This window comes from Mustela erminea, chromosome 9 (genome assembly GCF_009829155.1).
Source record: "Mustela erminea isolate mMusErm1 chromosome 9, mMusErm1.Pri, whole genome shotgun sequence".
In the NCBI taxonomy this organism is placed as follows: Eukaryota; Metazoa; Chordata; class Mammalia; order Carnivora; family Mustelidae; genus Mustela; species Mustela erminea.
This window is the reverse complement of record NC_045622.1, coordinates 99,488,914-99,501,192: the sequence shown is the minus strand read 5'-3', so window position 1 is coordinate 99,501,192 and position 12,279 is coordinate 99,488,914. Positions and strand designations below refer to the sequence as shown.

Below are 12,279 nucleotides of genomic sequence, written 5' to 3'. Positions count from 1 at the left end.
TCCAATGATGATCCAGAAAACACGCAGGAATCCTGATGAGGAATTTGCATTTTTGTAAAACTGAAAGCAAACCATTTCAAATGTTTTAGAATTAGCAAATCCTAGAATACATGTGTATATTAAATGTTCTGTACCTCTTTACTTACATGAATTCTCAAAAAGAGAGGTAGAATGCCAGTTAACCCATCGACTGGCATACTGTTTTTTGCTCAGGGGGAGGAATCGACAGTTTTTCCATACCGTCCTTCATGACATCCCTATCAGTGCTCTCCCAGGAAAGACAGCCCCAGATTGAAACAGGATTTCTGTCTTTTTACATTTATAGTGTATTACTTTTCAGTCCTGAGAAATTACTTAAATTCTCTTGCTATGTCTCTTCTGCTTAGAATCAGATTTGAATTGGTCAAGTGATTTCCACATTTTTATTATTCGTAGTCTACTTAGATAATAGCTGCCTATAAATCAACTTGTTTTAGTAATTAGGTATATCTGAAACATTAATATTGTTTCTACCTCATAAACAAAGATTAGTATCTGTTGCAATAAGTAGAAGATTAGTCAATGATCCTCACACTCCTAAACACTATGTGATTATCATGAACAGGACAAGGTGCCATCTCCTAGTCTTAGCTGCTTGGGCTAGTGGGGTCATCCATGGCTTACCTCTGTTTTCTACTGCAATTGGTTTGCCCTTCCGTGGTCCTAATGAAATTGATCACTACTATTGTGATGGGTTTCCTTTGTTAAGGATGGCTTGTACTGATATTTATATCACAAGGGTCTTTGTGCTTGCCTTTTCAAGTATGGTTTCCTTAGTAACCTTTATTGTCTTTTTTGTTTCTTATGGGATAATATTGTTCACTTTTTTTTTTTAAGATTTTATTTGTTTATTTGACAGACAGAGATCACAAGTAGACAGAGAGGCAGGCAGAGAGAGAGAGAGAGAGAGAGAGAGAGAGAGAGAGAAGCAGGCTCCCTGCTGAACAGAGAGCCCGATGCGGGACTCGATCCCAGGACCCCGAGATCATGACCTGAGCCGAAGGCAGCGGCTTAACCCACTGAGCCACCCAGGCGCCCAATATTGTTTACTTTAAGAAATCTCTTAGCTGAGGGAAGACGCAAAGCCCTCTCCACCTGTTGGTCTCATGTCACTGTGGTCATCTTATTTTGGGGGAAAGTAATCTTTGTCTACCTTAGGCCACCTACTACTCTTCCCGAGGGAAAAATATTTGCTCTATTTTACAACATCATTGCTCCTATGTTCGATCCCTTAATCTATACTCTGAGAAATTCAGAGGTGAAAAAAGCCATGAGAAAGGTGTGGTGCACATGATTAATATCAAAGGAGGCACACTGTTAATTTGAAGAAGTGTATTGGCTATTCACCTCTGAGAAAGAAAAGAGGGATACATGAATGAATGTCAGGGACTAATCATGGAGTTTGTGACCATCACTGTTATGAGGGGAATGAATGGATGCGATAGGACTATAGGATTAAAGTAACTGAGCAAATCCTTGTTCTTGCATACCAAAATTAACTGGAAGCTTTGTTAATTTTATGGGTTATTAAGATGGCATAGGTAGAGCGACAGGTATGAAAAACAATTGAGTGAAAGCAAATAAATCAGTGAATTATAAAGGGAAATAGCTCAATGATAGTTTCCTTAATACAGTGTACTTAGAGTCAAGACTGCACAATGACAGACATTCTCTGGTAGTTCAGAAGTTGTAATGTTAAAAAAACAATAATAATTAATAGTTTAAAATGAAAAGATTAATTTAAATTTCTGATAGAACATTCCTTGGTTCATACAGAAATCATTGCACAAATGAATAAGTATTTAGAGTAGGATCCATTTTTTAAAATATTTTATTTATTTATTTATTTATTTATTTTTTTATTTTGAGAGTGAGAGAGAGCACATGTGTGAGCAGGAACAGGAGCAGGGGGTTAGAAGTGGCAGAGTATAGAGGGAGAAAGGGAAGCAGACTCCCCACTGAGCAGGGATCCAGAGGCAGGGCTCCATCCTAGGAGTCTGGCATCACAACCTGAGCTCAGCAGAGAGCCTGCATCCTTTCTTCTCTCTGCCTGCCTCTCTACCTATTTGTGATCTCTGTCTGCCAAATAAATAAATAAAATCTTAAAAAAAAAAAGTCACAAATTATGAGTACACCTGAAGGCCTCTTCATACTTCTTTATAATGACCACCTTTGGTCATTATAATCACTATCCTTATCTATAAAATGGATGAAGTTTTCCTAGTGTTTGAATTTGTAAAAAATAAGTAATGCAGATTTTACTCTTCAGTGTCTGTTTTCTCAGTATGTTCATGAGACTCTTTCTTTATGATTTATCTGTTTCCTGATTATTTTCATTGATCAGGGGCATCTCACTGCATGGATATGTGACAACTGACCAATTCCTTCATTGCTAGACATTCAGGGATTTCGTTTGCAAGGATATTGTCTGTACAGTGGCTTTGAATATTTTAAAACATGTGTTTTGTTGACTCTACATCATCTCTTGATATGCGCTTTATACAAAACATACAGGTAACTCCTAGGGCATGAAAAAATTGTAACTGAAAGCATGAAAAAAATAGAATAGTCAAAATATAGTTGTATTTGTTTTTTAATTTATTTTTATTTATTTTTTATTTATTTATTTTTTATTTTATTTTTTTTTTAAAGATTTTATTTATTTATTTGTCAGAGAGAGAGCGAGCGAGAGCGAGCACAGGCAGACAGAGTGGCAGGCAGAGTCAGAGGGAGAAGCAGGCTCCCTGCGGAGCAAGGAGCCCGATGTGGGACTCGATCCCAGGACGCTGAGATCATGACCTGAGCCGAAGGCAGCTGCTTAACCAACTGAGCCACCCAGGCGTCCCTATTTTTAAAAGATTTATTTTTTTTACTTATTTGAAGGAGAGAGGGAGATACCACAAGAAAGGAAGTGGCAGGTAGAGGAAGCCTTCCTCTGCAGGCTTCCCACAGAGCAGGGAAACCTATGGCAGGCTGGATCCCAGGACCCTGGAAACATGACCTGAGCTGAAGGCAGACACTTAACCAACTGAACCACCCAGACACTCAGTATGCAGTAGTGTAGGAAGCAGCCAGATACAAAAAAAACAGTACACTCATCAGCTGTTGAGTATGAGTTATTTAAAATAATTTATTCTATTTTATGCCACATGTATATTCTCAACAAATGTCAAAATATCTGAGTCATTCAGAGCAATGTATCTAATGACAATGCAGATAAGGTGTGAAACAATAATAACAGGGTAACTTTCAACTGCAAATATATGCTAATTTAGAAACATTGTTAATAAAAAGTAAAAGGAAATCAAAATAGAAATTAGAGAATAATTAAAAATAAAGTTAATACAAACACTATTTATCAAAAAGATATGCCAGTGTTAGGGGTAAATCCTTAGCTTGTGTTCAAACACAAAATACATTATTACATCAATAAAACATTTGTTACCATCTAATTGTTACTGCACTTCAGATTAGCCAGAGCAGGAGGTATTGAGTATCAGGGCTAGATCATTAAATTCTCCACCTGAACCTAATATTATGCTCATGTTAACTAACTGGAATTTTAATAAAAACTTGAAAAAAAAAAACACCTTAACTTTAAAAATGCTGAAAATATTCCCCATAAATAAATAAATAAATACATACATACATACATACATACATACATACATACATTTAAAAAAAAATGACTGAAATGTCAGTTGTTGTTGAGGTTGCAGAGAAATGGGATCATAATTGCTGGTGGAAATGTAACATAGCACCATTATTTTTGAAAACCCTTTGTCAGTTTCCTAAAATGCTAGCATACACTTATCTTGTAACACAGCAATCCCACTCTTAGGTATCAACCCAAGAGAAATGATAATTTATGTATACCCTACGTCTTCTACATGAGTGTTCACAGTAGGATAATTCACTATGGTCCTTATGTGGACACAATTCTAATGTTCATCAGCTAGTGAGTAAGTATACAAAATGTAGTAGACCCATACAGTGGGATACTATTCTCTCTAAGGGGGAACAAACAACTAATAATACAATGTGATAAACCTCTAAAACAGTACAGTAAAGGAAGAAGATAGTATCATCTCTTAAAAATATTGTTTTTAAAAATCTATTTCTCTCCTGGTTATGTTATGTGGTATCATAAATGGATCAAGGGAAAAATGAAGTGTCCTTGAGATTCCCTAGATCTCTGACCAAAACTCTGCAGATTCATTATGTACCAACAGTAGCTGTCAATGTGCATAAAACTTGGATCCTATGTTCCATTCTGTACCCAGAAATGAAAATTTTCTTGGTAAATGTATTGATTTCCACTCACCTCAGCTGTTTACCCTCCATTTTTATTTTATTTATTTATTTCTAAATTATGTATTTATTTGTCAGTGAGAGAGACAGCAAGAGAGAGAACGTAAGCAGGGGAAGCGGGAGAGGAAGAAGCAGGCTTCTGGCCAAGCAGGGAGCCCAATGCAGGGCTTGATCCCGGGATGCTGGAATCATGACTTGAACCAAAGGCAAACCCTTAATGACTGAGTCACCCAGGTCCCCTTACCCAACATTTTAAATCTCATCCCCTCTACTTCTTCCCTTAGTAGCTGTCCAGTCTCTTCAGAGATGAATCTGTATTCCATCTTTGCTACCTTATCACATAGGAAGATGTGATTGTTATGTCACTCCTTCCCATCCAGAAAACTGGGATTCACATTTCTCTCCAAATGGTAATAGGTTTACTTGTGACATGTGAGTCCTTAGACTTGAAGAACAAAGGAAACAGTATTCTAACAGACAATTCTGATTCCATTGCTCACACCTCCGTAACTGTGGGTAATGACCCAGTGTTCTTGGAATCATCTAAATTTATGTAAGCATTTGTTGTATGTAGAATTCATCATAAGTTGACCAGAGCACACTTTTTTGATCTTAGAATTCACAGTGATAAATGGGACTCCATATCTTTATGTCAGGTCAGACATGCAAGCCATAAATTCTGAACCTGTCATATTTTGATTGTGTGGTTTACACCAATTGGCTTCAAGTCCATGGGCCTTCTTGAATTACTTAATCTGAACATTTTTAATAAGAAAATGACTCAAAGGAGGGTTTTTTTTTAGCAATACATCCATTAGGATGGCCAAAATATGGGGCATCATCACCAACAGATGCTGGTGAGGATATGGAACAAGAACTCTTATTTGTTGCTGATGGGAAAGCAAAATGGTGCCACCAGTTGGAAAGACACTTTGCCATTTTGTTACAGAACTTAAAAAATTTAGCAATCCCACACCTTGGCATTTACCCAAAGGAGTTAAAAACTTATATCTACAAAAAAACCCTGCACACACATGTTTAACAGCATCTTTATTCACAATTGTCCATACAACTGGAAGCAGCCAAGATGTCCTTCAGTAGGTGAGGATAAGTAAACTGCAACATCAGACAGTGGGGTATTATTCATTGCCAAGAGAAACGAGCTACAGGCCATAAAATGTTATGAAGACCCTTCCAAGACAATGTGTTCCTCATGGTACTTGGCATTCAACTCTTTCACATATATGAGACTTTTCTTGATCTTCACTGTCACTAACTTTCTGGTTTCATGTCTTACTAAGTAGACTTTTAGGAGCTCAGGGTTCAGCTTATAACCCCACACATAGAAGAAGCTCAATAATTAATTACTGAATGACTAGATGAGCCAATAGCCACAGCATATTGAAATGATTGTGTTTTCTGCATACTCTTTTTCACCTTTGGTCTTTGTTATGCAACAAAGGGAATATTCTCATCCTAACACATGTTTATTCACTCTCATGATTTCCTTTCCTCCTTTGTGCCCATTTTTGATGTTTTCATCTAGGAAATCTTCCTGACCCCCTGATCTTTGTTGTGTGTCCCTCAAACATGCTTTCATTGTCCCCCTGTGCTGCCACTACCTTCCCATTTATAACATGGTCTTATCCTATTTTGCTCCCCACTGGGTATCTCTTATTAGATCTGAAGCTTTTTGATTGCAAGAACTTTGATCTACTTATTCACCACTGAAGGCCCAGCAACCAACAATGTGTCTGATATATTTTCTGTCTAGAAATATCTATTGATTAATGAATGGGGAATATTACACACACACACACACACACACACACATACACATACACACAGATATATAAATGGAATATATTTTTCCTGAAGTTGTATAGATGGAACCACTTATTTTGTGTATAGATGGAACCACTTATTTTTAAAACTTTTCATAATGAAATGTTACCTAGAAATAATTTAATTAACAGAGAAAGATGGCATGGAGAGCTCACATTCGTATGATGATGAAATCTTGCTGAAAGCAGGGAAAATATCAATGTAAAATATTTGCTCCTTCATTGAGAATCTCAGCTTCAATATTTGTAAATATATAGTTTAATCAGGAGTTCAAAAAATTGTCATTTCTCAAAGAAATCTCGCTCCAAATATGAGTCTGAATCAGATAAAAGCAGGAAAAAAAGTCCCTTGTCTCCACTAATATTTCTTTGGTCTAAATTTTCTTGACATTATTCAGCTTCCTTCATGCCATTATCCACTCATTCAATATTTATTGTGCCCTAGACGTGCTGACTTATAGAAATGATTCTTAACAAATACTCAAGTAATGTTTAAAGTGTGATTTTATTTAATAGAAATTCTCTCAGATAATAATATGTTCATTAGAGTCATGATTCTTTGTAATGGGTTAGCAGCCTATGAAGGGAAACTTGAACAATACTATGTGACTCTGAAGTCTACAAGGGAATTTGGAAAGTTGGGGTAATCTTCATTACCCCTCATAGGTTAAAGGGCTCTCCACTTTTATAATGCTATAGTCATTTTATATCCTAATTTTATAGGAAGCATGTCATCATCAATGCTGTTATATAAAAATGAGCAGAATTCTTGATAAAATATGTTAGATTTTATAGATAGTGAATATATAGATAGTGAATATTCATAATGATTATGAATATATATATGCCAATACTACATGCTGTATATATACATATATATCTATCTATATATGTGTGTGTATGTATATATGTAAAAAGCTATGGTAATTTTTTTGTTCCTTGCACAGATTTCTGCTCCACTTAGTTCAGAAGTTAGCATTCATACTAGTTTGTTATTTCTTTATTTGGTAGGTATTCCTTTCTGAGAACTTCCAAAATGTTCTTTTGACCTTTGTTTTCATTGAATCAGTGTTGAGCTCTAGGCATATTTATTTATTACTTGAAATAGCTTTTCTACTACACAATATCCTAATGGCATTTTTCATCTGATCATTTCTTAAGGTATAGATTAAGGGGTTTAACATTGGTGTTATCATAGTGTAGAATACTGTGACTGCTTTATCAATAGATAAAGTAGTCACAGGTCTCATGTACTCAAATATGCAGGGCACAAAGAATAGGATAACTACTGTGATGTGGGAGACACAGGTGGAGAGGGCTTTACGCTTTGCCTCCAAGCTGTGGTTCCTTAGGGAACGCAGAATGACCACATAGGAGATGACCAAGAGGAGGAAGAGGAAAACACAGATGAAACCACTGTTGGCAGCAACAAAGATCCCTAGGGTGTGGGTATCAGTGCAAGCAAGATTGAGCAAAGGGTTCAGATCACACATAAAGTGATCTATGATATTAGGGCCACAGAAGGGCAAAGGGATGATAAAGAGGATCTGTATGGCTCCATGAAGAAAGCCTCCCACCCATGCCACTCCCATTAACAGGCCACATACCCGCCGATTCATGATGGTCATGTAGTGCAATGGCTTGCAGATGGCCACGTAGCGGTCATAGGCCATCACAGTAAGTAGGATGATATCAGCACCTGCAAAGAAATGTCCTCCAAAGATTTGGATTATACATGCATTGAATGTGGTGGTCTTCTTTTCACGGAGTGAATCTATGATCAGTTTAGGGGTAATAACAGAAGTATAACAGGCATCAATGAAAGAGAGATAGGCCAGGAAATAGTACATGGGAGACCCCAATAATGGGCTGGTAGTGATAGTGACCACGGTGAGCATATTTCCTACCTCAGAGATGATGTAAATCACCAAAAAGACAACAAATATGATTTTCTGCATCTTTGGATTCTCTGTGAGGCCCAGTAGAACAAACTCCGTCACGTTGTTTCTATTCTCCATTATTTCATATCATGAATAATTGCATTACCTGAAAAAAATTCCTTTTTATTAATGTAACCTTGAATGTATTAAGCATTTTCATCTAGTAAGTAAAACATACCTAGATTCTATTGAATTGTGGATTCTCATATGGTTTTCTGAGATAGAAAACAAATTATGAATTCTTTATGATTATGTAAATTATTTACTCATTGAAATTTCTGTTGAGTATGGCCATAGGGAACTTTGTAAACACACAGGCAGGAGATCATTTGTGCACACTTCGTCATCTGAGGTAATTAGTCATGTAATAGGAATACATTAAGTAAGAAATTGAATACATTAAGTAAGAAAAGGGAGGTGGTTTATGATGTACAAGCTGTGAATGCAATGGTAGGAATTTTACCTTTATCCTTGGGTAATGGGAAACCATGAGAAGACAGTAAGAATATACAAGGAAAAGTGAAGAGGAATTTGAGGAAGAGATAATAAGGGATAAAATTTTAATAAAGATCTTCATGTGTCTTGGATGAAGTGGGGTAAGGTTCAGTAAGAGTTTGGAAGCCAGAGATAGAAAGCCCAGTTAAGAGATTATTTATTATAGTTTACATAGTATTAACAGAGTGTTGATTGTCAGTACGTAAAGTATAAAAATCTACTATAAAATAATTAATAATGTTTATTTTTTATATACAATAATATTATATTTGCTTATATATATATAGAGAGAGAGAGTTTAATAGTTGATTAATATGTTTGTGTATGAAAGCAAATGTTGTATAGATAGGATCTCATTAAATACTGATAACATCCCATTTGTTTGGTATTATTCCATCCATTTTGAGATGAGCAATCAGTGTCAGAGAATTAGGTTGATGGTAATAATAACAATAACAATATTTACTAAAAGTGAATATTTAGTGGCTGTCAGTGTTTTTGCAGATGTTTATTGAATTAATCCCCACCAAAAACCTGTAAGATAATTCCAGCTCTTGTTTTGGCAATTATTTTATATTTTAAGTAATAGAAACAGAGAGGAGGTAAAGATTCTGCTAAGATCAAGATGCTAATTAAGAGCAAGAACTAAGATTAGTTCAGAATATACTTCCTCATGGTTTTCCTCCAAATTATTACCCATGCCCTATATTGTTATAATTAACAACATTGAACTAATTATATTTTTCTTATATGACCACAATAAATGTAATCGCTTTATTACTACTTTGGAGGCCAGTGTCTATAACACAATTTCATTAGGGTGCACACACACACACACACACAGACACACAGACACACACAGAAATGCTTGAACTCCCAACTATCAAGTAAAAAAAAATAATAAAAATGAAATAGTCAAATAAAAATTTAAAAATGTGGTACTATGTTTATTGAAAGCTCTTTTTGTCTTGACTTCTCCCTCAGACTTACTTCTCCCTACTCTAATCCATCTGCAAAGCAAACCATCTGATTTTTTGGGTTTTGGTTTTGAGTTTTGGGTTTTGGGGTGTTTATTTTTAGTTTTCTGTCAAGCTTTCAAACCATCTGTTAAATGTTGAAAAGGATTTCCACTGTGGTTAAGTGCTTTGGTTTGAAAATCAAAAAGACAAGATTAGAATTCGGATTTTTCCACTTGCATCTTCTTTTATCTGGAGTACCTTCCTAGCACATTACATCCTTGTTTTCTCATGTATAAAGCAAGATTAATCATATCCACATGAAATATTTTCATGAAAATTGTTTAAGGAAACCTACTTGAACATATCACCACTGTGTTGTATGCACAGAGAACTTTCATCTATTTTGTAACTGTGTAGGCACCTAGGATATAGGAATTATTGACATTTTGAGTGATAATTATGCAATCACTTAACTGTGCAAGAAGTTCAGGAAGAATCCTCTCCAATTTTACTTTTAAAGAAGGCACAAAGATTCAATTATCCATAGCCTTTGTTACAAAAAAGGATTCTCCATTCATGCTTGGATAGCACAGCTGATGCTATGTGTCCTTATTATTCATACTATGCCTCTTCTATGTGAGAAGTGTATTTCCATTGTGTTTTCACTCTCATGATTAGTCTAGATTATTAAACTAGTTGTCTCATTGCAAACGCATACTGTTTAGTGACAAAGAGCAGGGTCCAATAATTGGCTTCAATTCCTTGAGTATCAATTTTTTTTCTGTCAGTTTAGGTGAATGATATTTACCAACTATCCTTTGAAGAAGTGGGGTGAGGATGGAATACTTGAATACTATATTTGAAGGGACTGAAACAATGATTAATATATATGGGAGGCAAAAATATATAAGATGCATCAGCAATTTTGAACACTTACCTTACAGGCTTAGAAGATCTTAATGATGTTTGGAGGTGTTCAGAAATAATCCCATCTTCAAACTGACCTCCTCTCAGATAGGTAACTTTCAATATGAAAAATAAGACACACCCAGTAGGAGACTAGTCAAATAATTTGATATCAAATCAAGTTTTTAAGAACATGTTTTTATCAATCAAACGCTTCCCTTCTATCCTAAAGCCTCAAAAAATTTTTACAGAACACTTGGGATTTCAATTTAGAATGGATTATTTTAGAAAAAAATATGGAGACGTCATCTACAGATGGCTCTTGTCCCATATGCAAGAAGCAAGGTATATGGAGTAAGCACATTCAAATGGGTCATTCTGAGTGTGAGAATCTTGCTCTATAAATGGAATCAACAAAAATCATATTTACCTTACATTGCATGCATATTTAAAGAGTTTTCCATAGGTTCAAGGACCTTGTCATGGTGTTGTTACTTTTTCTCCTAGGAATTAATTATCTTCTCTGACAGAAATAATTTGTCTTATAAACCATGCTGAAGAGAGATGTTTAACAAACATCCAGGTTTGAATAGGGAGTTGCATGCCCCATACTTGGAATCCAAACACATAGGAATATCCTTTCTCTAAATGGACCTGAGCTTCTACAAATGTAGAATGTTAAGCAAGTAGAAAAATGGCATAATTCCAGTGTGGTGACCTGTGATATAGCTAACCTATTGATTCATGTCACAGAGAGAACTTCTGCCTCCTCAGCAATACTACAACTTCTCTGGAACCTGCTACAGATTGTTTGAGAGCTAGAGCACTGAGGGCATGAAATCAATGGCCCGCATTTTAAGGTTCTTGACTCCAAAAGCTGTTTTTGTTTGTTTGTTTTCACAATCACTAGGAGACAGGAAGTAAAAACAAACTCTAAGAAGCTCCCAACTAGTTATCTTTGGGATTCATGGTTTGTTCAGCATAGAATACTTGGCACCATTAAAATTGTGGAGGCAACTCATGGAATGGGAGAAGATATTTGCAAATGATAGTACAGACAAAAGGTTGATATCCAGGATCTATAAAGAACTCCTCAAACTCAGCACACACAAAACAGACAATCATATCAAAAAATGGGCAGAAGATATGAACAGACACTTCTCCAATGAAGATATACAAATGGCTAATGACACATGAAAAAATGTTCATCATCACTAGCCATCAGGGAAATTCAAATTAAAACCACATTGAGATATCACCTTACACCAGTTAGAATGGCCAAAATTAGCAAGACAGGAAACAACATGTGTTGGAGGGGATGTGAAGAAAGGGTAACCCTCTTCCACTGTTGGTGGGAATGCAAGTTGGTGCAGCCTCTTTGGAGAACAGTGTGGAGATTCCTCAAGAAATTAAAAATAGAACTTCCCTATGACCCTGCCATTGCACTCCTGGGTATTTACCTCAAAGATACAGATGTAGTGAAAAGAAGGGCCATCTGTACCCCAATGTTTATAGCAGCAATGGCCACGGTCGCCAAACTGTGGAAAGAACCAAGATGCCCTTCAATGGACAAATGGATAAGGAAGATATGATCCATATACACGATGGAGTATTATGCCTCCATCAGAAAGGATGAATACCCAACTTTTGTAGCAATATGGACGGGACTGGAAGAGATTATGCTGAGTGAAATAAGTCAAGCAGAGAGAGTCAATTATCATATGGTTTCACTTATTTTTGGAGCATAACAAATAGCATGGAGGACATGGGGAGATAGAGAGGAGA

At 35.9% G+C, this 12,279-nt stretch overlaps 1 protein-coding gene across 1 annotated transcript; it reads right to left on the bottom strand.

Annotated features, from left to right (window-relative positions):
- Positions 1-7,282: 7,282 nt before the first annotated feature.
- Positions 7,283-12,087, bottom strand: LOC116599699 (olfactory receptor 4C46-like). Its single transcript, XM_032359683.1, has 2 exons — positions 12,058-12,087; positions 7,283-8,218 (listed from the first exon to the last, which is right to left on the bottom strand). The coding sequence occupies exon 2, from the start codon at positions 8,210-8,212 to the stop codon at positions 7,283-7,285; it is 930 nt and encodes a 309-aa protein (XP_032215574.1). The 5' UTR covers positions 8,213-8,218; positions 12,058-12,087.
- Positions 12,088-12,279: the final 192 nt, after the last annotated feature.

Coding starts and splice junctions, on each gene's coding strand:
- LOC116599699 (XM_032359683.1), bottom strand. CDS start 8,212: ATGGAGAATAGAAACAACGTGACGGAGTTTGTTCTACTGGGCCTCACA.